Source organism: Salmo trutta, chromosome 29 (assembly GCF_901001165.1).
Source record: "Salmo trutta chromosome 29, fSalTru1.1, whole genome shotgun sequence".
Lineage (NCBI taxonomy): Eukaryota > Metazoa > Chordata > Actinopteri > Salmoniformes > Salmonidae > Salmo > Salmo trutta.
The window spans coordinates 14,314,247-14,341,987 of NC_042985.1; the positions used below are offsets into that span (position 1 = coordinate 14,314,247).

The 27,741-nt window shown below is 43.4% G+C and overlaps 1 protein-coding gene across 1 annotated transcript; it reads right to left on the reverse strand.

Annotated features, from left to right (window-relative positions):
- Positions 1-1,954: 1,954 nt before the first annotated feature.
- On the reverse strand, positions 1,955-3,625 carry LOC115167524 (trichohyalin-like). Its single transcript, XM_029722006.1, has 3 exons — positions 3,619-3,625; positions 3,424-3,471; positions 1,955-3,291 (listed from the first exon to the last, which is right to left on the reverse strand). Exons 1-3 carry the CDS (start codon positions 3,623-3,625, stop codon positions 1,955-1,957), a joined length of 1,392 nt encoding a protein of 463 aa, XP_029577866.1.
- Between the last annotated feature and the right edge of the window lie 24,116 nt (positions 3,626-27,741).

Below are 27,741 nucleotides of genomic sequence, written 5' to 3' on the forward strand. Positions count from 1 at the left end.
TCTGTGGTCTTGCAGCAGAGGGTTAAAACACACTCTTCTTTCCTACGTGTGTGTCTGTGTGTCTGTGTACGTTTGTATGTTAGTTTGTCTTTTTAGGTTACTACAAGCTCCACTCCGTACGTGTGGAGTAGCGAACACCATTTGGTAACATGATATCCTCGCCTGTCCCACTCCCATTCACAAGGGGGCAATAGCTACATTTTGAATTGTTGTCTTTTCATTTAGTAAACAACAAGGAACAGTCTCATTCCCTTGCTCGTTGTAGCCTGCTAGTAGTTAGCTGCCAGCCTTGTCTGCTGGCTTTAGCCTTGCTAAAAACATAGCAAGCTATTTAACCTTTTTAGCTTCCCACATCTCCATTCCTATACTTGCAGGGTGAAACCTAAAACATTATCCCAGTTTGATATGCTTCTTGTGTATTCATTCCCATATCAGCTAAAATAGAACATCATGTTTTGGTCGAGGATAAAAAGTCACATGGCTAGCTAGTTGGCTACAGCAGGTTCTACCATTTCACAATAACCTGTAATCACTAGTTATAAAACAAAATACCTTTTGGGGTGGATTGTTGGGTTTTCTTGTTGTCTTCTCATTTGTGGTGAAAGCGAAAGAAGAGTCTCTTGTCTTTCCTTGCCAGCAAGGTGGCTAAACACTGCAAGCTAGCTAGCGTCCCACATCTCCATGTGAAATAATCAGATTTATAATGAAATAATATGCCGTAGCAAATATTCTTATACTTGCCAGTGTAACATACAATATTACCCTAATTTGATATGCTGCTTCAATGTATTCACTCCCATATCAGCACAAAATCTAATCTAATCATTTTTTGTCACGGAGAAAGAAAAAGCACATGACTATCTGTTTTAGCTTAGAATAACGTTATCACTTCTAAACAAAATATATTTGGGGGGGATTCTATAAGGCTACAATGTTGTTTGGTTTACTGTTTGAACAATCGCTGAGATTATATTTGGTTATCAATGCAAAATAGGCTACTTTGATGAATAGTCTATATAGCCTATAGATCAGATCATTTTGTATTATTTTTTAAATTGAACCTTTATTTAACTAGGCAAGTCAGTTAAGCACAAATTCTTATTTACAATGACGGTCTTCCCCGGACGACGCTGGGCCAACTGTGCGCCGCCCTATGGGACTCCCAATCACGGCTGGATGTGATATAGCCTGGATTCAAACCAGGGACTGAAGTGACCCCTCTTGCACTGCGATGCAGGGCCTTAGACCGCTGTGCCACTCGGGAGCCCTAAGGAATCAAGGAACCAAGCGACAACACTGCCCCCACGGCAGCGGAAGTAGTGATACGTAGGGTCTCAATACAGAGAGTATTACAAGGAGCCGTTTCCTTTGTAATGAAAAACTACATCGCAAAACACTGAGCGATGCTCCGTTGGCCCTGTCTACGAATTCTCTGCAGATGCCTTTTGTCTCACTGAGGAGCATTCCAACTCAAGGTTGGAGTCTTTCCTTCTCCCTCCCTCCCTCCCTCCCTCCCTCCCTCCCTCCCTCCCTCCCTCCCTCCCTCCCTCCCTCCCTCCCTCCCTCCCTCTCCACCCAGCTGTGTCTGAATGCAGTGTGTCTGAATGAGCTGCTAACCTTGACACTAAATCAATAACAGACCAACTCTTTGAAGAATCACAGATGGAATAAGTGCCGTCCAGCCAGGCCCCCTCTGAGCCGCCCAGTGTGTGTGTGTCTGTGTGTGTGTCGGTGTGTATAATGTGTATTGCACAGTGTGCTGTGCAGTGAGTGTGTTTGTGTTATTTTCTAAGGCCTTGTGCAGACTGACTGCAGTATTGCTTGTTTGAGGTCCAACAGAACAATATTCATTTCAATACCATTGCACCTCAGTTGCTGGACAAGCCTGTGGTGTGTGCTGTGTATCACAAGAGTTCACACACAAACTCACACACACGTCAAGGCAAAACCATACTTACAAACACGGCTGTTTTCTACTGCCAAGACGCACAACCCATTTCTCTTTCCTCCTCTCTTCTCCTCTCTCCTCCTTTCTCCTCCTCTCTTCTCCTCTCTCCCCCTCTTTTCTCCTCTCTCCTTCTCTCTCCTCCTCTCTCCTCCTCTCTTCTCCTCTCTCCCCCTCTCTTCTCCTCTCTCCTCCTCTCTCCTCCTCTCTCCTCCTCTCTTCTCCTCTCTTCTCCTCTCTCTCCTCTCTCTCTTCTCCTCTCTCCTCTCCTCCTCTCTCCTCCTCTCTCCTCCTCTCCTCCTCCTCTCTTCTCCTCTCCTCTCTCCTCCTCTCTTCTCCTCTCCTCTCTCCTCCTCTCTTCTCCTCTTTCCTTCTCTTTCCTCCTCTCTTCTCCTCTCTCCCCTCTTTCCTCCTCTCTCCTCCTCTCTCCTCCTCTCTCCTCCTCTCCTCTCCTCCTCTCTCCTCCTCTCTCCTCCTCTCTTCTCCTCTCTTCTCCTCTCTCCCCCTCTCTTCTCCTCTCTCCTCCTCTCTTCTCCTCTCTTCTCCTCTCTTCTCCTCTTCTCCTCTCTCCTCCTCTCTTCTCCTCTCTTCCTCCTCTCTCCTCCTCTCTCCTCCTCTCTTCTCCTCTCTCCTCCTCTCTCCTCTCTCTCCTCCTCTCTTCTCCTCTCTCCCCCTCTCTTCTCCTCTCTCCCCCTCTCTTCTCCTCTCTCCTCCTCTCTCCTCCTCTCTTCTCCTCTCTCCTCCTCCTCTCTTCTCCTCTCTCTCCTCTCTTCTCCTCTCTCCCCCTCTCCTCTCTCCTCCTCTCTCCTCCTCTCTTCTCCTCTCTCCTCCTCTCTTCTCCTCTCTCCTCCTCTCTCCTCCTCTCTTCTCCTCTCTCCTCCTCTCTTCTCCTCTCTCCTCCTCTCTCCTCCTCTCTCCTCCTCTCTTCTCCTCTCTCCTCCTCTCTTCTCCTCTCTCCTCCTCTCTTCTCCTCTTTCCTTCTCTCTTCTCCTCTCTCCCCCTCTTTCCTCCTCTCTCCCCCTCTCTTCTCCTCCTCTCCTCCTCTCTCCTCCTCTCTCCTCCTCTCTTCTCCTCTCTCCCCCTCTCTTCTCTCTCCTCTCCTCTCTCCTCCTCTCTCCTCCTCCTCTCTCCTCCTCTCTCCTCCTCTCTCCTCCTCTCTTCTCCTCTCTCCTCCTCTCTCCTCCTGTCTTCTCCTCTCTCCTCCTCTCCTCTCTCCTCCTGTCTTCTCCTCTCTTCTCTTCTCTCCTCCTCTCTCCTCCTTTCTTCTCCTCTCTTCTCCTCTCCATCCCTCTTAGCATTCATCCTATTCTTATTATCTTCTTCCCGTTCCTCTGCTTTCTTGCCTTCTCCTATTGATTTTCACTTAAAGCTTTTCATCCCTTTCTTTCTCTCCCATCTTTCTCTTCACTGATGGCACTAGACACGCCTTCCCTCCCTCCTCCCTTCCTCCCTTCCTCCTCCCCCCTCTTTCCCTTCACCTCTTTCCTCATCCCACATAGTCTTTGTCCTCTCCTCTTGTCTCTTATCTTTTTCTCAGTCCTCCTTTCATCAATTCATCCACACAGACCTCCACTCCCCTCGGTTTTTATTCTGATGGTCTGATGGAGAATGTAGATTGTATGCAGAGTGAATATTGATATTATTACATGGATCATTACAGATTCCATGAATACCATGCATGTTATATAGTCGTTTCTTATGGACAACTTAAAATAAATGATTTCTGCTACAATATTGTTAACTGCAAGGTTCAGTCAAGGTCAAACGTTGTACAATGACAAACATTGTTTGTCTCTAGGCTGTGGCCAATGAGATGCCAGAAAACATAGTTTGTCTCCAGGCTGAGGCCAATGAGAAGCCAGAAAACATAGTTTGTCTCCAGGCTGTGGCCAATGAGAAGCCAGAAAACATAGTTTGTCTCCAGGCTGTGGCCAATGAGAAGCCAGAAAACATAGTTTGTCTCCAGGCTGTGGCCAATGAGAAGCCAGAAAAGATTGTTTGTCTCCAGGCTGAGGCCAATGAGAAGCCAGAAAACATTGTTTGTCTCCAGGATGAGGCCAATGAGAAGCCAGAAAACATAGTTTGTCTCCAGGATGAGGCCAATGAGAAGCCAGAAAACATTGTTTGTCTCCAGGATGAGGCCAATGAGAAGCCAGAAAACATAGTTTGTCTCCAGGATGAGGCCAATGAGAAGCCAGAAAACATTGTTTGTCTCCAGGATGAGGCCAATGAGAAGCCAGAAAACATAGTTTGTCTCCAGGATGAGGCCAATGAGAAGCCAGGAAACATTGTTTGTCTCCAGGATGAGGCCAATGAGAAGCCAGAAAACATTGTTTGTCTCCAGGATGAGGCCAATGAGAAGCCAGAAAACATTGTTTGTCTCCAGGATGAGGCCAATGAGAAGCCAGAAAACATTGTTTGTCTCCAGGATGAGGCCAATGAGAAGCCAGAAAACATTGTTTGTCTCCAGGATGAGGCTAACTGAACGTAGCAGGTGTAAAAGAAAACGCCTGAGCCGAGTTTCCACATCCGGTTTTCAGCGGAAAAGGAAGCTAGGTTGAATTAGCTGAAAAGCAGATACATCCGGTTGTTGTCAACTCCGTTAAGGGTGGGCTGTGGCCAATGAGAGGCCAGGCAAGTACAGGTAATCGTGGAGAGAGGAGATATCTCCCTGAAAGTTCTGCTCCTTAAACAAACATTAATTTACCTGTTGGTTATTCATTTACTAGACAAAACACTGAACACACAGGTGCACAAGTACGCACGCACACACACACACACACACACACACACACACACACACACACACACACACACACACACACACACACAACATTGATTTCCCTTCACTGAAACACTCTGTGCAATCTTGCAGGCCTGTAATTTGAGGTAACAACAAAGCCAGTGTGTAATTTCAGCCAGGACAGAATAGGACAGACACATAAAGGGGAGAGAAAGTTTTCAGTGTTAAATGATGTGTGTGATGATGATAGCTCTGTCTGGTGTGTTTGTGTGTGTGTGTGTGTGTGTGTGTGTGTGTGTGCGTGCGTGCGTGTGTGTGTGTGACGATAACAGTGTATTGTGTGACTGGCTGACAGGCACCTATAAAGGCTGTCTGAGCAGAGCAGCACTGAACAGAGAAACACTGTTATTCACACCGTTTACTGGCCATTGTCAAAACACAACTGCAATCTGGGACAGGGTTTAACTGCTTTAATGTTACTCAGTCACAGACACACTATCCCCCTCCACTAAACCCCTCCACCTCAGCTCCTCCGCCACCTTCCCTCCCCTTCCTCCACCCCCCCTCTTCACCATCCATTCTTCCTACCTCCACCTTCCCCCTGCTCTCCTTCCCTCTATCCATTCTTCCTACCTCCACCTTCCCCCTGCTCTCCTTCCCTCTATCCATTCTTCCTACCTCCACCTTCCCCCTGCTCTCCTTCCCTCCATCCATTCTTCCTACCTCCACCTTCCCCCTGCTCTCCTTCCCTCTATCCATTCTTCCTACCTCCACCTTCCCCCTGCTCTCCTTCCCTCCATCCATTCTTCCTACCTCCACCTTCCCCCTGCTCTCCTTCCCTCCATCCATTCTTCCTACCTCCACCTTCCCCCTGCTCTCCTTCCCTCTATCCATTCTTCCTACCTCCACCTTCCCCCTGCTCTCCTTCCCTATATCCATTCTTCCTACCTCCACCTTCCCCCTGCTCTCCTTCCCTCCATCCATTCTTCCTACCTCCACCTTCCCCCTGCTCTCCTTCCCTATATCCATTCTTCCTACCTCCACCTTCCCCCTGCTCTCCTTCCCTATATCCATTCTTCCTACCTCCACCTTCCCCCTGCTCTCCTTCCCTCCATCCATTCTTCCTACCTCCACCTTCCCCCTGCTCTCCTTCCCTCCATCCATTCTTCCTACCTCCACCTTCCCCCTGCTCTCCTTCCCTCTATACCTACCATATGGAACATTTTAGACAGAGACAGTGATATAGAGCGGGGGGAGAGAGAAAGATTCCAGTAAGAAGATGGAGAATGGAGAATGAATAAGAACAGGTGAAGAACATAGAACGTAAAGAGGCATATGGATGGAGATTTTTTGAGAGGTGGACAGCGACATCAGGGGGTGTAGATGAGAGAAGGGAGGGAGGAGGGGGTGAGTAGGGGTAAGGGAGGGAGGGAGGAGGGGGTGAGGAGTGAGGGGGTGAGGCGGGGTAAGAGAGGGAGGGAGGAAGGAAGGAAGGAGGGGGTGAGGAGGGAGGGAGGAGGTCACAACCTTGAGTATTGATCAGGCTCCATAATTTCCACGGCGACTGGGACCCCTCTCTGAGCTGCTGCACTACATTAAACCAGAGATCCATAACACACATACACGCACGCACGCACGCACACACACACACACACACACACACACACACGACTACTCGTCCAAGCAAAGGAAGAAACTGATTTAATTGTTAGAAAACAATCTGGGACTGCAGAGTGACTGATTCATCATGATTCCTGTGTGTCAGGCTTGACTGTATGTGTGTGTGTGTGTGTGTGTGTGTGTGTGTGTGTGTGTGTGTGTGAGTGTTTGTGACAAGCAGGTGGGCTGGCCACAGGGCTTTGGCCAATGACCTCAGAGATCAGACCGAAGACCACTTCAGTCTCATCCACTGCCACTGGACCTCACGGTGCAGGAGGCCTCACGTATAGAAGGCCTGATGGTGCAGGAGGCTTCACGTTGCAGGAGGCCTCACGGCGCAGGGGGACTGACATTCCATACTGTACAGATACCCATTACACTGATTTCCAGGTGGAATGGTGAAGAAGCTGAAGTGAATTGTCTGTCTTCAATCTTCCCGTATCACTTAAAGCCACCCAGCCGGTTACACACACACACACACACACACACACACACACACACACACACACACACACACACACACACACACACACACACACACACACACACACACACACACACACACACACACACACACACACACACACACACACACACAACACACGCACACACAGGCATCAGCCATCAGAGCAGATCATCCCTCACTAAAGACAGATGAAGCATCAACAATCTACACATCAACTAAACCCTCACAACACCTGAGCACTGGCCAGTTAATTAAGAACGATACCATTTTAGCCATAAACTATTTCCCAAGTTGGGATCGATAAAGTACTACTCTATTCATGTTTTATGTGCGGACAACGTCCCAATGTTGGTACATCTTAGGAGATGTTTGGGGCACAACCATGCAGCGTGCCAGGTTAGTCGAGGACTATGTCTACAGGTCCAGCTGGTCTTATACCTCAAATAGACTAACCTTTAGTGTGGAGTCCTAACAATAGAATGGATATTTATTATCCATTTCCACAGAAATTCAAACCGGCAGCCCTTTGGTTATTGGTCGGGCTAAATGTCTGTGCAGGTTGAATGTAATAAAGTGAGATCAGGCTCTTTTGAAATGTTACCACAAGTCTCAGTCAAACTGATTATATCTCACTGAGATCTAGTTACACACTCGCCCTCCACTCTCTGTCATTCTTACATGCCTGTGAGTGTTTGTGTAACAGAGAGCATGTGTGTGTCTGTGTGTGTGTTTGTGTGTCTGTATTTGTGTGTGTGTGTGTGTTTGTATGTGTGTCTGTGTGTGTGTCTGTGTTTGTATGTGTGCGTGTGTCTGTGTTTGTATGTGTGCGTGTGTCTGTGTTTGTATGTGTATCTGTGTGTGTATGTGTGTGTATGACTATGATAGCCTACCAACTTGCAGCATCATCTTATTACTGAATGTCTGACCTGCAACAGAGAATGTGTGTGTGGTAAGTGTGTGTGTGTGTGTGTGTGGTAGGCGTGTGTGTGTGTTGACCTGCACCTCATCCCTTTTAGGAGGAGTGAAGGCAGAGCAGTCATCTATCTGATGACCAGACCTAATCCTGTGATGGAGCTCTGTTTAATGGATTAATACACCTGACACACTGTGTGTGTGTGTGTGTGTGTGTGTGTGTGTGTGTGTGTGTGTGTGTGTGTGTGTGTGTGTGTGTGTGTGTGTGTGTGTGTGTGTGTGTGAGGGGGATGCAGTGCGATATGGCTCACATTGCCTCCCAGTGGTAGCGTCAGTGTACTGCCAGTCCAGTAACCGTCACTAGGAAGAGCATAGTTCCTCTCAGTGTGTCTCTGTCCTTCGCAGCACTGGGCATGCAGACAGACTGACGTGATGGGAGAGGGACTGTGTCTGTTGGGCTGTGTGTGTGTGTGTGTGTGTGTGTGTGTGTGTGTGTGTAGGATGCAGGCAGACAGAGGTGGCGCCTCACAGATTTCACTTAGTTTAAAAATACTCTCCTTAATGTCATTAGAGCTGCTTTATAAGATGGTGTGTTAAAACAAGGAGGAATGTGTGTGTCTGCATGTGTGTACATTAGAGGATGCTGTGTTAAAACAAAGAGAGAAGGGGATTTAATCATCTCTCTAAGGCTGCATCTACTCACAGTCCCTTACTGCATTAACATCATGTTGGCTTACACTTTGTCTGATAGGACAAACACACACATGCAATCCATCATTTCTGATTACTGTCAGTACAAAGTACACAGGAATGCCTAGATGGCATAGTTACCATCTCTCTCCCTCTCTCACTTTCTACCCCCTTCTCTCTCTCTCTCCCCCCAACTCTCTCTCTCCCCCAATTCTCTCTCTCCCCCAATTCTCTCTCTCCCCCAATTCTCTCTCTCCCCCAACTCTCTCTCTCTCTCCCTCAACTCTCTCTCCCCCAACTCTCTCTCCCCCAACTCTCTCTCTCCCCCAACTCTCTCTCTCCCCCAACTACCACTCTCTCTCTCACCCAACTCTGTCTCTCCCCCAACTCTCTCTCTCTCCCCTACAGAGACTATTGTGTTTTGCTATATTCTTCATCGTTGAGGTTCTCACTAGATTCTTGTTTCTTTAATTCTGCAGTAGAATGAGTCTTAAGATAGGTGAAGATAGCTTAGCCATAAGGATATAGAGGAGAATAGTGCCCTGTAAAGATGTTATATATAATCTACACTAGCCTTTCACTAAGATGTTGCATAGAATTCTCCAAATCTACAGAGCTGTTACCTTAGCGATAAAGACCACTTTTATGAGAGGAGGAAAGGAAAGATAAGGACATGAAAGGAAAGAAATGGAAGGAATGGAAAAGAAAAGGATAAAACTGGAGAACTATTGATTTCTCCTAAATAATACAGATGTGCTAGTGAACCTGAACTGCATGGGTGTGTGTGGATGTGCATGTGTGTGTGTATGCGTGTGTGTATGTGTGTGCATGTGGGTGTGTATGTGGGTGTGTATGTGTGTATTTGGGTATGTGTGTGTGTGTGTGTGTGGGTGTGTATATGTGGGTGTGTGTATGTTCCTGCAAGTGTGCATCTGTGTGTGTCTGATTATGTGTGTGCAGAACTATAACAAATATATAAAAGATATATAACCCCCTTTAACAAATGAACCGGTCAGTGACAGAGGCCAGTGTTTGTATCTCTAATGGTAGAGAGAATGAGGAGAAGGGGAGAACTACAGCCTTTATCTTGAATGTGTTAAGTCCCTCAACGACTGATTTATAAAGACACATCTTCACTGTCTAGGCTAAGCCTTTTAAGGTGCTTCAGCCAGTGTATGTGTGGTTGTGTAGTGTGTGTGTTTGTGTAGTGTGTATATGTGTTTGTGTAGTGTGTGTGTGTGTTTGTGTAGTGTGTGTGTGTGTGTGTGTGTGTGTGTGTGTTAATGTGTTCTTCTGCTCTAAGGACTCCATTAGGACACATTACAAAGCCTTGATCCTTTTCATTGTGGAGTGTCCTTGGGTAGCTGGGGAGCCTCTTCCATTACACACATCTCTCTCTGTCTGTCTGTGTGTGTGTGTGTTATTGTGTGTGTGTGTTTGTGTGTGTGTGTTATTGTGTGTGTGTGTGTGTGTTTGTGTGTGTTTGTGTATGTGATTAACTGGGTTCAAAACCGTGTCTCCTGCATGCCAAATGTCTGTCTTAGCCAACTGAGGTAAAGCCTAGGCATTAGCTTGGGGAGCTAATGCCAGTCTTCAGGTTTCAGGGAAGATTACTCATCACTGGATCGTGGTTAGCTGAACTACCTCCGTGTATACCTCTGTGTATATATGTTTGTGTGTGTGTGTGTGTCTAAGTGTGTGTTTACCCCCCCCAAAATTCTCTACACCAGGGGTATTCAACTCTTACCCTACAAGGTCTGGAGCCTGCTGATTTTCTGTTCTACCTGATAATTAATTGCACCCATCTGGTGTCCCAGGTCTAAATCAGTCCCTGATTAGTTGGGTCAATGAACAAATGCAGTGGAACTGGCTTCGAGGTCCAGAGTGTAGTTTGAGGGCTCTACACAGATAAAGGGTACCTTACACACTGCCACTCAGAGAGAGTGAGGAGACATATCTAACCATCAGCTCTATCAGCTACACACTATCCAACCATCACAGCCTTGATCATTAATCACACACACACAATCACAAACGCAAGCAACCTTCAACTTCACTCGGTTCCTCCTCATCATCAGATACTCTCCATAAATCACTTTGGTGTCTGTTTCTTCCTCTCTCTCTCTCCCTCTCCCTCTCTCTCCATATCTGTCTCAGTACTCTACTTTCTCTGTCTGTCTGTCTCTCTCCTCCTTCTCTCTCTTCAATGTTGTTCTCTCTTCAATGTTGCCCCCCTACAGAAGATCCCCAGTGGTTCTTTGAGGTGTAGTGTCCACAGTTAAGGTCAGGTCCAGTTGTCCACTAGGAGGGGGATGGAGAACTATGGGGGAGGGGGTTAGGGGTCGCAGGCTGCATGGTACATAGGGCTGGAAGGAGGTGAGAGGGGGAGGGGGAGAGAGAGGGACGGAGGGTGTTAGGGGTCACAGGCTGCATGGTAGATAGGGCTGGAAGGAGGTGAGAGGGGGAGGGGGAGAGAGAGGGGCCGGAGGGGTGTTAGGGGTCACAGGCTGCATGGTAGATAGGGCTGGAAGGAGGGGAGAGGGGGAGGGGGAGAGAGAGGGGCCGGAGGGGTGTTAGGGGTCACAGGCTGCATGGTAGATAGGGCTGGAAGGAGGTGAGAGGGGGAGGGGGAGAGAGAGGGCCGGAGGGAGTTAGGGGTCACAGGCTGCATGGTAGATAGGGCTGGAAGGAGGTGAGAGGGGGAGGGGGAGAGAGAGGGCCGGAGGGGTGTTAGGGGTCACAGGCTGCATGGTAGATAGGGCTGGAAGGAGGTGAGAGGGGGAGGGGGAGAGAGAGGGGCCGGAGGGGTGTTAGGGGTCACAGGCTGCATGGTAGATAGGGCTGGAAGGAGGGGAGAGGGGGAGGGGGAGAGAGAGGGGCCGGAGGGGTGTTAGGGGTCACAGGCTGCATGGTAGATAGGGCTGGAAGGAGGTGAGAGGGGGAGGGGGAGAGAGAGGGGCCGGAGGGAGTTAGGGGTCACAGGCTGCATGGTAGATAGGGCTGGAAGGAGGGGAGAGGGGGAGGGGGAGAGAGAGGGGACGGAGGGGTGTTAGGGGTCACAGGCTGCATGGTAGATAGGGCTGGAAGGAGGTGAGAGGGGGAGGGGGAGAGAGAGGGGCCGGAGGGGTGTTAGGGGTCACAGGCTGCATGGTAGATAGGGCTGGAAGGAGGTGAGAGGGGGAGGGGGGAGAGAGAGGGGCCGGAGGGAGTTAGGGGTCACAGGCTGCATGGTAGATAGGGCTGGAAGGAGGTGAGAGGGGGAGGGGGAGAGAGAGGGGCCGGAGGGGTGTTAGGGGTCACAGGCTGCATGGTAGATAGGGCTGGAAGGAGGTGAGAGGGGGAGGGGGAGAGAGAGGGGCCGGAGGGGTGTTAGGGGGTCACAGGCTGCATGGTAGATAGGGCTGGAAGGAGGTGAGAGGGGGAGGGGGAGAGAGAGGGGCCGGAGGGAGTTAGGGGTCACAGGCTGCATGGTAGATAGGGCTGGAAGGAGGTGAGAGGGGGAGGGGGAGAGAGAGGGGCCGGAGGGGTGTTAGGGGTCACAGGCTGCATGGTAGATAGGGCTGGAAGGAGGTGAGAGGGGGAGGGGGAGAGAGAGGGGCCGGAGGGGTGTTAGGGGTCACAGGCTGCATGGTAGATAGGGCTGGAAGGAGGTGAGAGGGGGAGGGGGAGAGAGAGGGGCCGGAGGGAGTTAGGGGTCACAGGCTGCATGGTAGATAGGGCTGGAAGGAGGGGAGAGGGGGAGGGGGAGAGAGAGGGGCCGGAGGGGTGTTAGGGGTCACAGGCTGCATGGTAGATAGGGCTGGAAGGAGGTGAGAGGGGGAGGGGGAGAGAGAGGGGCCGGAGGGAGTTAGGGAAGAGGGGATAGGGAGAGAGAGGTGACTTTTCAAGGACAGATGGTCAATGTTGGACAAGTTGTTCTGTATTTGGAAGTATCCTCATTGAATTATATACAGTGCTCAAAAAAATAAAGGGAACAATTAAACAACACATCCTAGATCTGAATGAAATAAATAATCTTATTAAATACTTTTTTCATTACATAGTTGAATGTGCTGACAACAAAATCACAAAAAAAGAATCAATGGAAATCCAATTTAACAACCCATGGAGGTCTGGATTTGGAGTCACACTCAAATTAAAGTGGAAAACCACACTACAGGCTGATCCAACTTTGATGTAATGTCCTTAAAACGAGTCAAAATGAGGCTCAGTAGTGTGTGTGGCCTCCACATGCCTGTATGACCTCCCTACAACGCCTGGGCATGCTCCTGATGAGGTGGCGGATGGTCTCCTGAGGGATGTCCTCCCAGACCTGGACTAAAGCATCCGCCAACTCCTGGACAGTCTGTGGTGCAACGTGGCGTTGGTGGATGGAGCGAGACATGATGTCCCAGATGTGCTCAATTGGATTCAGGTCTGGGGAACGGGCGGGCCAGTCCATAGCATCAATGCCTTCCTCTTGCAGGAACTGCTGACACACTCCAGCCACATGAGGTCTAGCATTGTCTTGCATTAGGAGGAACCCAGGGCCAACCGCACCAGCATATGGTCTCACAAGGGGTCTGAGGATCTCATCTCGGTACCTAATGGCAGTCAGGCTACCTCTGGCGAGCACATGGAGGGCTGTGCGGCACCCCAAAGAAATGCCACCCCACACCATGACTGACCCACCGCCAAACCGGTCATGCTGGAGGATGTTGCAGGCAGCAGAACGTTCTCCACGGCGTCTCCAGACTCTGTCACGTCTGTCACGTGCTCAGTGTGAACCTGCTTTCATCTGTGAAGAGCACAGGGCGCCAGTGGCGAATTTGCCAATCTTGGTGTTCTCTGGCAAATGCCAAACGTCCTGCACGGTGTTGGGCTGTAAGCACAACCCCCACCTGTGGACGTCGGGCCCTCATACCACCCTCATGGAGTCTGTTTCTGACCGTTTGAGCAGACACATGCACATTTGTGACCTGCTGGAGGTCATTTTGCAGGGCTCTGGCAGTGCTCCTCCTGCTCCTCCTTGCACAAAGGCGGAGATAGCGGTCCTGCTGCTGGGTTGTTGCTCTCCTACGGCCTCCTCCACGTCTCCTGATGTACTGGCCTGTCTCCTGGTAGCGCCTCCATGCTCTGGACACTACGCTGACAGACACAGCAAACCTTCTTGCCACAGCTCGCATTGATGTGCCATCCTGGATGAGCTGCACTACCTGAGCCACTTGTGTGGGTTGTAGACTCCGTCTCATGCTACCACTAGAGTGAAAGCACCGGCAGCATTCAAAAGTGACCAAAACATCAGCCAGGAAGCATAGGAACTGAGAAGTGGTCTGTGGTCCACCTGCAGAACCACTCCTTTATTGGGGGTGTCTTGCTTATTGCCTATAATTTCCACCTGTTGTCTATTCCATTTGCACAACAGAATGTGAAATGTATTGTCAATCGGTGTTGCTTCCTAAGTGGACAGTTTGATTTCACAGAAGTGTGATTGACTTGGAGTTACATTGTGTTGTTTAAGTGTTCCCTTTATTTTTTGGAGCTGTATAGTTTAGTTGCTAATAGAAACCATTTCAACTAGGCCTAATCAACACCTGAATTACTGGCATGATCATTGTGAATAATATGATGTGATGGCTTTAGGGGTGGATTAGTTATTTCATTGGATAAGGATAACAGAGAATCAGGTGAGTATTCAGGGTATTTAAAGATCGACATGAAGGTTACTCAGTTTAGAGTGTTTAGAGTGAATCCTTGTCTTCAGTCTGATATTAACTTACTCACTCCTTAGGGACTCCTAATGGACTACATTCATTTAATTACAGCTCTTGATTAACATGCTTTATCGATGCACCTGTGTGTGTGTGTGTGTGTGTGTGTGTGTGTGTGTGTGTGTGTGTGTGTGTGTGTGTGTGTGTGTGTGTGTGTGTGTGTGTGTGTGTGCGCGTGTGTGGCGTGTGTGGCGTGTGTGTGTTAAAGGACATGAATAGGGAGTGATAGAGAAGGAGAGTTAGAATGGGATAATTGGGAGAGGTAGTGGGAGAAAGAGAACCAACAATATACAGTGTGATGTCAGAATCCTTTCAGCAGCTAGTGAGAGAGCTTGAACCTGAACTAAAGTTGAAGGGAGACTGTAACTGCTAGTACCATTATCCTAACACGGGGGCCACATTCTTCAATGAGGTGTCACTGTAAATAAGAATTTGTTCTTAACTGACTTGCCTAGTTAAATTAAAGGTTAAATAAAAAAAAGGTCTCGAGGACCGCACTGAAAATGTGTTATATTTCATCACTCAAAATTTGACTAAAAATGGTCCTCTATCCAGGGCTCTAAAGTGAGGTCGGATATGCAACAAAATATTTCTTTGTGCGACATGGAGTTTTATTTTGGGAGCACCAGTGCTTAACAATATTTCACAACAACACTTCTCTACACTGCTCAAACAAGACAGGCTGCCTCCCGTGGCTGCTGGCTTCCATTTTCCGGGCCACACACATCAAGACCCGCCCCCTGTCACTCAAGCAGTTAGCACACAGTTCCTCCACACTGTTATTCTCTCAGAATGCTGTCAGTTCATGCGCTCAACACAGGTTCTAACAAAACAACAAAGAAGCTGCTTTCCCGGTTGCTTCTAAATATGAATTCAGATGTTTTCTCTGTTATATAGTTAGTTTGTGTATCTTGCTCTCTGCAAAACACGAGTTAGTTAGTCCAAGGAAGCTGGCATGGTCCTAACATAATGCTAATTCCTAATGCTAATCGCTAAATAGCTGTCTGGCTAGCTAAATGCCATTTTGTCAAAGGCACTAGCTAGGGCAAAGAAAATGTTAGCTCTAATATAGGTTGTTGCCAGTGGTGGTGTAGATCCGCGTGTCTGTGCAAAGGCATATTCCAGGGCTGCCAACTTTTGAAGAAAGCTTGGAGTGAGATTTACTATGTGAATTTCATTACCCCCTGGTTCAACCCCCAGATGGAAAAATGTACTGTTTGAAAAGCTAATTTCATGTAATTCTACATATTTTGAAATGGCTTAGGCATATGACCAGGGTGGAAAATAAAAAAATTCAAACCACAGGTAAGGTGTTTTCAGGATGCTTTGAACATTACATGAACACTCAAAATTCGATGACTTTGTTGCATTGAGATTTTGGGGGGGATTCAATTTAAAGTACATTTTAATATTAATGGTTGATGGCATTGGGTAACCAACTCATATATTGCAGTTTCCTTCTCAATAGACTGCTTTCAAGGTAAGGAGACAAGGGTTGCACATATTGGGGAATATTCAGAGGTGGAAACTTTCTGTGGGAATTAACGGAAATATATGGGAATTAACGGGAATATATGGGAATGAACGGAAATATATGCAAATTAATGTTAATACCATTTAAATGTAGATGTTTTTTGCTTTGGATATATTTACCATATCATATGGAGACAGAAACAAAAACCTTTTACCTTATCATAAGTAGACATAATTGTAAATGATAAGAAAAAAAACGATTTAGTTACTAATTGAACTTTAATTAAATGAGTTGACTCTTCACATGGGATGATTTCACTGAACAACAAAATAAAGGGAATATTGAATGATCCCCAATGATCCATCACATCTCCCAAAAACGTTTTCAACATACATCTGTAAAATTATAGTCTAGAAACTCAAGCTTTGGTGGTCTTCCTCTCAGGCTTCCATGTCTTCTCCCTGGACCTCCTCAATGTCCACCTCTTGAACATCAGACTCTGAGGCCTCATCTTCACTGTCACTTTCCAACCTTGTTGAGGATGGCTCGTTGTCAGGCTCGAAAGCCTCAAATTTGTCCGGATGGCCACCAATTTTTCAACCCTTGTATTGGTCAGCCTGTTGCGTGCTTTGGTGTGTGTGTTCCCAAACAAGGACCAATTGCGCTCTGAGGCGGCTGATGTTGGTGGGATTTCGAGGATGATGGAGGCAACAGGGGAAAGAGCCTAAGATCCACAAATTCCCTTCCACTAGGTGGCTGATATGTTGGCACCACTGCCATATTGCATCTCCATCCCAAAGCCCTTGCTTGGAAGTGTACTTCGCCAGACTGCCAAGAATCTTGCCCTCATCCAGGCCAAGGTGGCGAGACACAGTAGTGAGGACACCATAGGCCTTGTTGATCTCTGCATCAGACAGGATGCTCTTGCCAGCATACTTGGGGTCCAACATGTACGCTGCGGCGTGTATGGGCTTCAGGCAGAATGTATTTCAGAACTGCAGTTTCCTCTGCTTGGAGCAACAGTGTAGTGGGCAAGGCAGTATGAATTTCTTCTCTTACATCTGAAAGCAGAGTCTGAACATCAGACAGAATGACATTGTCTCCCTCAATCCATGCAATGGCTACTGCTATAGGTTTCAGGAGTTTCAGGCTGCTTACCATTTACCAACCAAAATACATCATCCAGGAGGATCCTCTTGATGGGGCTGTCCATATCGGCAGACTGTGATATGGCCATTTCTTTGAGAGACTCCTTCCCCTCCAGGAGACTGTCAAACATGATGACACCACCACCCCAACAGATGTTGCTGGGCAGCTTCAATGTGGTGCTCTTATTATTCTCACTTTGCTTGGTGACGTAGATTTCTGCTATAACTTGATGACCCTTCACATATAGTTGAAGTCTGAAGTTTACATACACCTTAGCCAAATACATTTAAACTCAGTTTCACAATTCCTGACATTTAGTCCGAGTAAGAATTCCCTGTCTTAGGTCAGTTAGGATCACCGCTTTATTTTACGAATGTGAAATGTCAGAATAATAGTAGAGAGAATGATTTATTTCAGCTTTTATTTCTTCCATCACATTCCCAATGGGTCAGAAGTTTACATACACTCAATTAGTAGTTGATAGCATTGCCTTTAAATTGTTTAACTTGGGTCAAACGTTTCAGGTAGCCTTCCACAAGTTCCCCACAATAAGTTGGGTGAATTTTGGCCCATTCCTCCTGACAGAGCTGGCGTAACTGAGTCAGGTTTGAATGCCTCCTTGCTCGCACACGCTTTTTCAGTTCTGCCTACACATTTTCTATAGGATTGAGGTCAGGGCTTTGTGATGGCCACTCCAATACCTTGACTTTGTTGTCCTTAAGACATTTTGCCACAACTTTGGAAGTATGCTTGGGGTCATTGTCCATTTTGAAGACCAATTTGCAACCAAGCTTTAACTTCCTGGATAATGTCTTGAGATGTTGCTTCAATATATCCACATAATTGTCCTTCCTCATGATGCCATCTATTTTGGGAAGTGCACCAGTCCCTCTTGCAGCAAAGCACCCCGACAACATGCTTCATGGTTGGGATGGTGTTCTTCGGCTTGCAATCCTCCCCCTTTATCCTCCAAGCATAACGATGGTCGTTATGGCCAAACAGTTCTATTTCTGTTTCATCAGACCAGAGGACAGTTCTCCAAAAAGTACGATCTTTGTCCCCATGTGCAGTTCCAAACCGTAGTCTGGCTTTTTTTATGGCGGTTTTGGAGCAGTGGCTTCTCGCTGGCTGAGCGGCCTTTCAGGTTATATCGATATAGGACTTGTTTTACTGTTGATATAGATACTTATAGATACTTTTGTGCCTGTTTCCTCCAGCATCTTCACAATGTCCTTTGCTGTTGTTCGGGATTGATTTGCACTTTTCGCACCAAAGTACGTTCATCTCTATGAGACAGAACGCATCTCCTTCCTGAGCGGTATGACGGCTGCGTGGTCCCATGGTGTTTATACTTGCGTACTATTGTTTGTACAGATCAACGTGGTACCTTCAGGCGTTTGGAAATTGCTCCCAAGGATGAACCAGACTTGTGGAGGTCTACATTTTTTTTCTGAGGTCTTGACTAATTTATTTTTGTTTTCCCATGATGTCAATTAAAGATGCCTTGAGTTTGATGGTAGGCCTTGAAATACATCCACAGGTACACCTCCAATTGACTCAAATGACGTCAATTAGCCTATCAGAAGCTTCTAAAGCCATGACATCATTTTCTGGAATTTTCTAAGCTGTTTAAAGGCACAGTCAACTTAGTGTATGTAAACTTCTGACCCACTGGAATTGTGATGCAGTGAATTATAAGTGAAATAATCTGTCTGTAAACAATTGTTGGAAAGATTTATTGTGTCATGCACAAAGTAGATGTCCTAAAGGACTTGCCAAAACTATAGTTTGTTAACAAGAAATGTGTGGAGTGGTTGAAAAACAAGTTTTAATGACTCCAACATAAGTGTATGTAAACCTCAGACTTCAACTGTACCTAACCATTTCCTTGGCTCTCTTGTAGAGTGTATCCATTGTTTTCAGTGCCATGATGTCCTTGATGAGCAGATTCAATGCATGAGCAGGACAGCCAATGGGTGTGATGTGAAGGTAGGACTCCTCCACTTTAGACCAAGCAGCCTTCATGTTTCGCAGCATTGTCTGTCACCAGTGCAAATACCTTCTGTGGTCCAAGGTCATTGAAGACTACCTCATCTTCAATGTAGAGACTGATTTGTCCCTTGTGTCTGTGTTCTTGTAGAATACTGGTTGAGGGGTGGAGATTATGTCGTTAATTATTCCTTGCCCACAAACATTTGACCACCCATCAGAGATGATTGCTTTCTCTATGATTTGCTTGACCTTCACTTGAACTTTGTTGAACTCTGCATCTAGCAAATTAGTAGATAAGGCATGTTTGGTTGGAGGGGTGTATGCTGGGTGAAGAACACTCAGAAATGTCTTCCAATACACATTGCCTGTGAGCATCAGAGGTGAACCAGTTGCATACACAGCTCAAGCAAGACATTCATCAGCATTTCTCTGACTACGTTCCTCTATTGAGTCAAAAAACGTCTGATTCCAGGAGGACCATGAGCTGTTGCTATCGATAAGGTGTCTGATTAATCATTTTCACCTCGAATAGAAGTAGAGGGACTTTTCTCAGAGGTTGCTTGTTGTGAGTGCTGAGGGAACTTTATGCACTTGGCCAGATGATTCTGCATCTTTGTTGCATTCTTCACATATGACTTGGCACAGTATTTGCAAATGTACACAGCTTTTCCTTCTACATTAGCTACAGTGTAATGTCTCCACACATCAGATAGTGCCTGTGGCATTTTCCTGTAAAGATTATATATATATATTTTTTAAAACAACAAATACAATTCCATGAACAGATAAATAGTTAAGCAGTTAGATTAAACAACTCCTTTGTAAGATACATGTTTTAAAATGAAACATGTATGGAAACAGGCGAATTAACACTCCACAGTTAGCAGGCACAAGCAAGCTAAAACCCACATGGTAGCAAAAACTAACTAGAAGAAAAAGAAACGCACATCTATTAAGGCGAGGTGCTGACTAACGGAGTAGAAAACTTGAAAATATGGGAGAGCCGCACATTATTGTGATTATTGTGACTTTGCCATTGTAATTGTTTGTAAGCTTGTGTAGTCTAAAATGAATCTATGATCGTATGCTATCCATTTTTTTTTGTATGCTGTTCTTTGTATGCCATTTTTATATTTGAGAATTAACCAATGATATTAGGCCACACTTGGCCATGATTACAGACACCTGTGTGTCTTTTGATACTACTATATAAACGAGTCATCTTCGCAGTGTTTGTGATCATACCCTGATGAAGACAGCTTGGCTGTCGAAACGTTGGATATTACATTTTTGCACCTGAGCTCCTAGAGTGTGTGGCTCTCCCTTATTTTCAAGCAAAAACTAACTAGCAGAAATTGTTAACAAGTTAGAAATAAGTTAAACACACTTTGCTGTAGGCTACTATTTACTAGTTAACAAAAAATCAAATATGTCATATAAAATATATTCACCCCACCCAGTATTGTAATCAAAACTTACCAGTAAGCATGTAGTCCTTGGCTCAGACAGTGTAGTAGTGTGGGCTCAACAGCATCTCATTAGTGTGCAAGATCTTGAGAATCAGCTGTACATGTGATGGAAGAATGCACTGTGCATGCAGAGGTTTGCAACTCCATTGAACTGGGGATAGTTTAACCAAAATATGCCATAATATCTAAAATTGCCTTATGTGTATCCCACAAAAAAAGGTTCACTGTTATAAGCTAACTGTTATAAGCTAACCCCAAATTCCCAGGCTTAATTTCCCATGGAAAAATTATGGAAATTTACCGGAAAGTTTGCGAGCATTTGCAACCCTAGTAAGGACACAAACATTTTGTAATTTGGGTGAACTATATCTTTGAAATAGGGCTGGAAGAAAATCCTGCTTGCTGGGTTGGCCTCCCCTGATGTCACATCCTGACCAGTATAAGGCTTATTTGTTATTGTAGTTTGGTCAGGACGTGGCAGAGGGTATTTGTTTTATGTGGTTCGGGGTGGTGGTTTATTTAGTAGGGCGTTTGATTTATTATTTCCGGGTTTTTGGGTAATGTTCTATGTTTGTTTTTCTATGTGGTCTCTGGTCTTTTGTATTTCTATGTCTGGTTTATTGGGGTTGGACTCTCAATTGGTGGCAGGTGTTTTCTCGTTGCCTCTGATTGGGAGTCCTATGTATGGGTATGTGTTTGGTTTAGTGTTTGTGGGAGATTGTTTCTTGTTTTGCGTGTGTGAGCCTGACAAGACTGTTTTGTTGTTCGTGAGTTCTTCTTTTGTTATTTTGGTGTTCACTTTGTTTGAAAATAAATACAAGATGAGCATCCACATTCCTGTTGCGTTTTGGTCCTCCATTCCCGACGACAACCGTTACACCTGAAGTGTTTGGTGGTTGAAAATGTTCCTGTTATAACAATTAATTTCTCAATCACCCAACTTTCAAGAAAAATCTAATGAATATCAATATTCAGGTGGTTTATGACTACTAGTTTAAGATCAATATTCAGGTGGTTTATGACTACTAGTTGAAGATCAATATTCAGGTGGTTTATGACTACTAGTTGTAGATCAATATTCAGGTGGTTTATGACTGCTAGTTGTAGATCAATATTCAGGTGGTTTATGACTACTAGTTGTAGATCAATATTCAGGTGGTTTAGGACTACTAGTTGTAGATCAATATTCAGGTGGTTTATGACTACTAGTTTAAGATCAATATTCAGGTGGTTTATGACTGCTAGTTTAAGATCAATATTCAGGTGGTTTATGACTACTAGTTTAAGATCAATATTCAGGTGGTTTATGACTGCTAGTTTAAGATCAGTATTCAGGTGGTTTATGACTGCTAGTTAAAGATCAATATTCAGGTGGTTTATGACTACTAGTTGAAGATCAATATTCAGGTGGTTTATGACTACTAGTTTCAGATCAATATTCAGGTGGTTTATGACTGCTAGTTGTAGATGAATATTCAGGTGGTTTATGACTACAAGTTGTAGATGAATATTCAGGTGGTTTATGTCTACTAGTTGAAGATCAATATTCAGGTGGTTTATGACTACTAGTTGTAGATCAATATTCAGGTGGTTTATGACTACTAGTTTAAGATAAATTTTCAGGTGGTTTATGACTACTAGTTGTAGATCAATATTCAGGTGGTTTATGACTGCTAGTTGTAGATCAATATTCAGGTGGTTTATGACTGCTAGTTGTAGATCAATATTCAGGTGGTTTATGACTGCTAGTTGTAGATCAATATTCAGGTGGTTTATGACTGCTAGTTGAAGATCAATATTCAGGTGGTTTATGACTACTAGTTGTAGATCAATATTCAGGTGGTTTATGACTGCTAGTTTAAGATCAATATTCAGGTGGTTTATGACTACTAGTTGTAGATCAATATTCAGGTGGTTTATGACTGCTAGTTTAAGATCAATATTCAGGTGGTTTATGACTGCTAGTTTAAGATCAATATTCAGGTGGTTTATGACTACTAATTGTAGATCAATATTCAGGTGGTTTATGACTACTAGTTGTAGATCAATATTCAGGTGGTTTATGACTACTAGTTTAAGATCAATATTCAGGTGGTTTATGACTACTAGTTGTAGATCAATATTCAGGTGGTTTATGACTACTAGTTGTAGATCAATATTCAGGTGGTTTATGACTACTAGTTTAAGATAAATTTTCAGGTGGTTTATGACTACTAGTTGTAGATCAATATTCAGGTGGTTTATGACTACTAGTTGTAGATCAATATTCAGGTGGTTTATGACTACTAGTTGAAGATCAATATTCAGGTGGTTTATGACTGCTAGTTGTAGATCAATATTCAGGTGGTTTATGACTGCTAGTTGTAGATCAATATTCAGGTGGTTTATGACTGCTAGTTTAAGATCAATATTCAGGTGGTTTATGACTGCTAGTTGTAGATCAATATTCAGGTGGTTTATGACTGCTAGTTGAAGATCAATATTCAGGTGGTTTATGACTACTAGTTGTAGATCAATATTCAGGTGGTTTATGACTGCTAGTTTAAGATCAATATTCAGGTGGTTTATGACTGCTAGTTGTAGATCAATATTCAGGTGGTTTATGACTACTAGTTTAAGATCAATATTCAGGTGGTTTATGACTACTAGTTTAAGATAAATTTTCAGGTGGTTTATGACTGCTAGTTGTAGATCAATATTCACGTGGTTTATGACTACTAGTTGTAGATCAATATTCAGGTGGTTTATGACTACTAGTTGTAGATCAATATTCAGGTGGATTATGACTACTAGTTTAAGATCAATATTCAGGTGGTTTATGACTGCTAGTTGTAGATCAATATTCAGGTGGTTTATGACTACTAGTTGTAGATCAATATTCAGGTGGTTTATGACTGCTAGGTGTAGATCAATATTGAGGTGGTTTATGACTACTAGTTGTAGATCAATATTCAGGTGGTTTATGACTACTAGTTTAAGATCAATATTCAGGTGGTTTATGACTGCTAGTTGTAGATCAATATTCAGGTGGTTTATGACTACTAGTTGTAGATCAATATTCAGGTGGTTTATGACTGCTAGGTGTAGATCAATATTGAGGTGGTTTATGACTACTAGTTGTAGATCAATATTCAGGTGGTTTATGACTACTAGTTTAAGATAAATATTCAGGTAGTTTATGACTACTAGTTGAAGATCAATATTCAGGTGGTTTATGACTGCTAGTTGTAGATCAATATTCCGGTGGTTTATGACTACTAGTTGTAGATCAATATTCAGGTGGATTATGACGACTAGTTGAAGATCAATATTCAGGTGGTTTATGACTGCTAGTTGTAGATCAATATTCAGGTGGTTTATGACTACTAGTTGTAGATCAATATTCAGGTGGTTTATGACTACTAGTTGTAGATCAATATTCAGGTGGTTTATGACTGCTAGGTGTAGATCAATATTCAGGTGGTTTATGACTACTAGTTTAGATCAATATTCAGGTGGTTTATGACTACTAGTTTAAGATCAATATTCAGGTGGTTTATGACTACTAGTTGAAGATCAATATTCAGGTGGTTTATGACTGCTAGTTGTAGATCAATATTCAGGTGGTTTATGACTACTAGGTGTAGATCAATATTCAGGTGGTTTATGACTACTAGTTGTAGATCAATATTCAGGTGGTTTATGACTACTAGTTGAAGATCAATATTCAGGTGGTTTATGACTGCTAGTTGTAGATCAATATTCAGGTGGTTTATGACTGCTAGTTGTAGATCAATATTCAGGTGGTTTATGACTACTAGTTATAGATCAATATTCAGGTGGTTTATGACTACTAGTTGTAGATCAATATTCAGGTGGTTTATGACTACTAGTTTAAGATCAATATTCAGGTGGTTTATGACTACTAGTTGTAGATCAATATTCAGGTGGTTTATGACTACTAGTTTAAGATCAATATTCAGGTGGTTTATGACTACTAGTTTAAGATCAATATTCAGGTGGTTTATGACTACTAATTGTAGATCAATATTCAGGTGGTTTATGACTACTAGTTGTAGATCAATATTCAGGTGGTTTATGACTACTAGTTTAAGATCAATATTCAGGTGGTTTATGACTACTAGTTGTAGATCAATATTCAGGTGGTTTATGACTACTAGTTGTAGATCAATATTCAGGTGGTTTATGACTACTAGTTGTAGATCAATATTCAGGTGGTTTATGACTACTAGTTGAAGATCAATATTCAGGTGGTTTATGACTACTAGTTTAAGATAAATTTTCAGGTGGTTTATGACTACTAGTTGTAGATCAATATTCAGGTGGTTTATGACTACTAGTTGTAGATCAATATTCAGGTGGTTTATGACTACTAGTTGAAGATCAATATTCAGGTGGTTTATGACTACTAGTTGTAGATCAATATTCAGGTGGTTTATGACTACTAGTTGTAGATCAATATTCAGGTGGTTTATGACTACTAGTTGAAGATCAATATTCAGGTGGTTTATGACTGCAAGTTGTAGATCAATATTCAGGTGGTTTATGACTGCTAGTTGTAGATCAATATTCAGGTGGTTTATGACTGCTAGTTTAAGATCAATATTCAGGTGGTTTATGACTGCTAGTTGTAGATCAATATTCAGGTGGTTTATGACTGCTAGTTGAAGATCAATATTCAGGTGGTTTATGACTGCTAGTTTAAGATCAATATTCAGGTGGTTTATGACTGCTAGTTGTAGATCAATATTCAGGTGGTTTATGACTACTAGTTTAAGATCAATATTCAGGTGGTTTATGACTACTAGTTTAAGATAAATTTTCAGGTGGTTTATGACTGCTAGTTGTAGATCAATATTCACGTGGTTTATGACTACTAGTTGTAGATCAATATTCAGGTGGATTATGACTACTAGTTTAAGATCAATATTCAGGTGGTTTATGACTGCTAGTTGTAGATCAATATTCAGGTGGTTTATGACTACTAGTTGTAGATCAATATTCAGGTGGTTTATGACTACTAGTTGTAGATCAATATTCAGGTGGTTTATGACTGCTAGGTGTAGATCAATATTCAGGTGGTTTATGACTACTAGTTGTAGATCAATATTCAGGTGGTTTATGACTACTAGTTTAAGATAAATATTCAGGTAGTTTATGACTACTAGTTGAAGATCAATATTCAGGTGGTTTATGACTGCTAGTTGTAGATCAATATTCCGGTGGTTTATGACTACTAGTTGTAGATCAATATTCAGGTGGTTTATGACTGCTAGTTGTAGATCCATATTCAGGTGGTTTATGACTGCTAGTTTAAGATCAATATTCAGGTGGTTTATGACTGCTAGTTGTAGATCAATATTCAGGTGGTTTATGACTACTAGTTGTAGATCAATATTCAGGTGGTTTATGACTGCTAGTTTAAGATCAATATTCAGGTGGTTTATGACTGCTAGTTGTAGATCAATATTCAGGTGGTTTATGACTGCTAGTTGTAGATCAATATTCAGGTGGTTTATGACTTCTAGTTGAAGATCAATATTCAGGTGGTTTATGACTACTAGTTGTAGATCAATATTCAGGTGGTTTATGACTGCTAGTTTAAGATCAATATTCAGGTGGTTTATGACTGCTAGTTGTAGATCAATATTCAGGTGGTTTATGACTACTAGTTTAAGATCAATATTCAGGTGGTTTATGACTACTAGTTTAAGATAAATTTTCAGGTGGTTTATGACTGCTAGTTGTAGATCAATATTCACGTGGTTTATGACTACTAGTTGTAGATCAATATTCAGGTGGTTTATGACTACTAGTTGTAGATCAATATTCAGGTGGATTATGACTACTAGTTTAAGATCAATATTCAGGTGGTTTATGACTGCTAGTTGTAGATCAATATTCAGGTGGTTTATGACTACTAGTTGTAGATCAATATTCAGGTGGTTTATGACTACTAGTTGTAGATCAATATTCAGGTGGTTTATGACTGCTAGGTGTAGATCAATATTCAGGTGGTTTATGACTACTAGTTGTAGATCAATATTCAGGTGGTTTATGACTACTAGTTTAAGATAAATATTCAGGTAGTTTATGACTACTAGTTGAAGATCAATATTCAGGTGGTTTATGACTGCTAGTTGTAGATCAATATTCCGGTGGTTTATGACTACTAGTTGTAGATCAATATTCAGGTGGTTTATGACTACTAGTTGTAGATCAATATTCAGGTGGTTTATGACTGCTAGTTGTAGATCCATATTCAGGTGGTTTATGACTGCTAGTTTAAGATCAATATTCAGGTGGTTTATGACTGCTAGTTGTAGATCAATATTCAGGTGGTTTATGACTACTAGTTGTAGATCAATATTCAGGTGGTTTATGACTGCTAGTTTAAGATCAATATTCAGGTGGTTTATGACTGCTAGTTGTAGATCAATATTCAGGTGGTTTATGACTACTAGTTTAAGATCAATATTCAGGAGGTTTATGACTACTAGTTTAAGATACATTTTCAGGTGGTTTATGACTGCTAGTTGTAGATCAATATTCACGTGGTTTATGACTACTAGTTGTAGATCAATATTCAGGTGGTTTATGACTACTAGTTGTAGATCAATATTCAGGTGGATTATGACTACTAGTTGAAGATCAATATTCAGGTGGTTTATGACTGCTAGTTGTAGATCAATATTCAGGTGGTTTATGACTACTAGTTGTAGATCAATATTCAGGTGGATTATGACTACTAGTTGTAGATCAATATTCAGGTGGTTTATGACTGCTAGGTGTAGATCAATATTCAGGTGGTTTATGACTACTAGTTGTAGATCAATATTCAGGTGGTTTATGACTACTAGTTTAAGATCAATATTCAGGTGGTTTATGACTACTAGTTGAAGATCAATATTCAGGTGGTTTATGACTGCTAGTTGTAGATCAATATTCAGGTGGTTTATGACTACTAGTTGTAGATCAATATTCAGGTGGATTATGACTACTAGTTTAAGATCAATATTCAGGTGGTTTATGACTGCTAGTTGTAGATCAATATTCAGGTGGTTTATGACTGCTAGTTGTAGATCAATATTCAGGTAGTTTATGACTACTAGGTGTAGATCAATATTCAGGTGGTTTATGACTACTAGTTGTAGATCAATATTCAGGTGGTTTATGACTACTAGTTGTAGATCAATATTCAGGTGGTTTATGACTACTAGTTGTAGATCAATATTCAGGTGGTTTATGACTGCTCGTTTAAGATCAATATTCAGGTGGTTTATGACTGCTAGTTGTAGATCAATATTCAGGTGGTTTATGACTACTAGTTTAAGATAAATTTTCAGGTGGTTTATGACTGCTAGTTGTAGATCAATATTCACGTGGTTTATGACTACTAGTTGTAGATCAATATTCAGGTGGTTTATGACTACTAGTTGTAGATCAATATTCAGGTGGTTTATGACTGCTAGTTGTAGATCAATATTCAGGT

Coding starts and splice junctions, on each gene's coding strand:
- LOC115167524 (XM_029722006.1), bottom strand. Junction 3,292..3,423: donor TATGTGGGATGAGGAAAGAG/GTGAAGGGAAAG, acceptor AATCAATAGGAG/AAGGCAAGAAAGCAGAGGAA.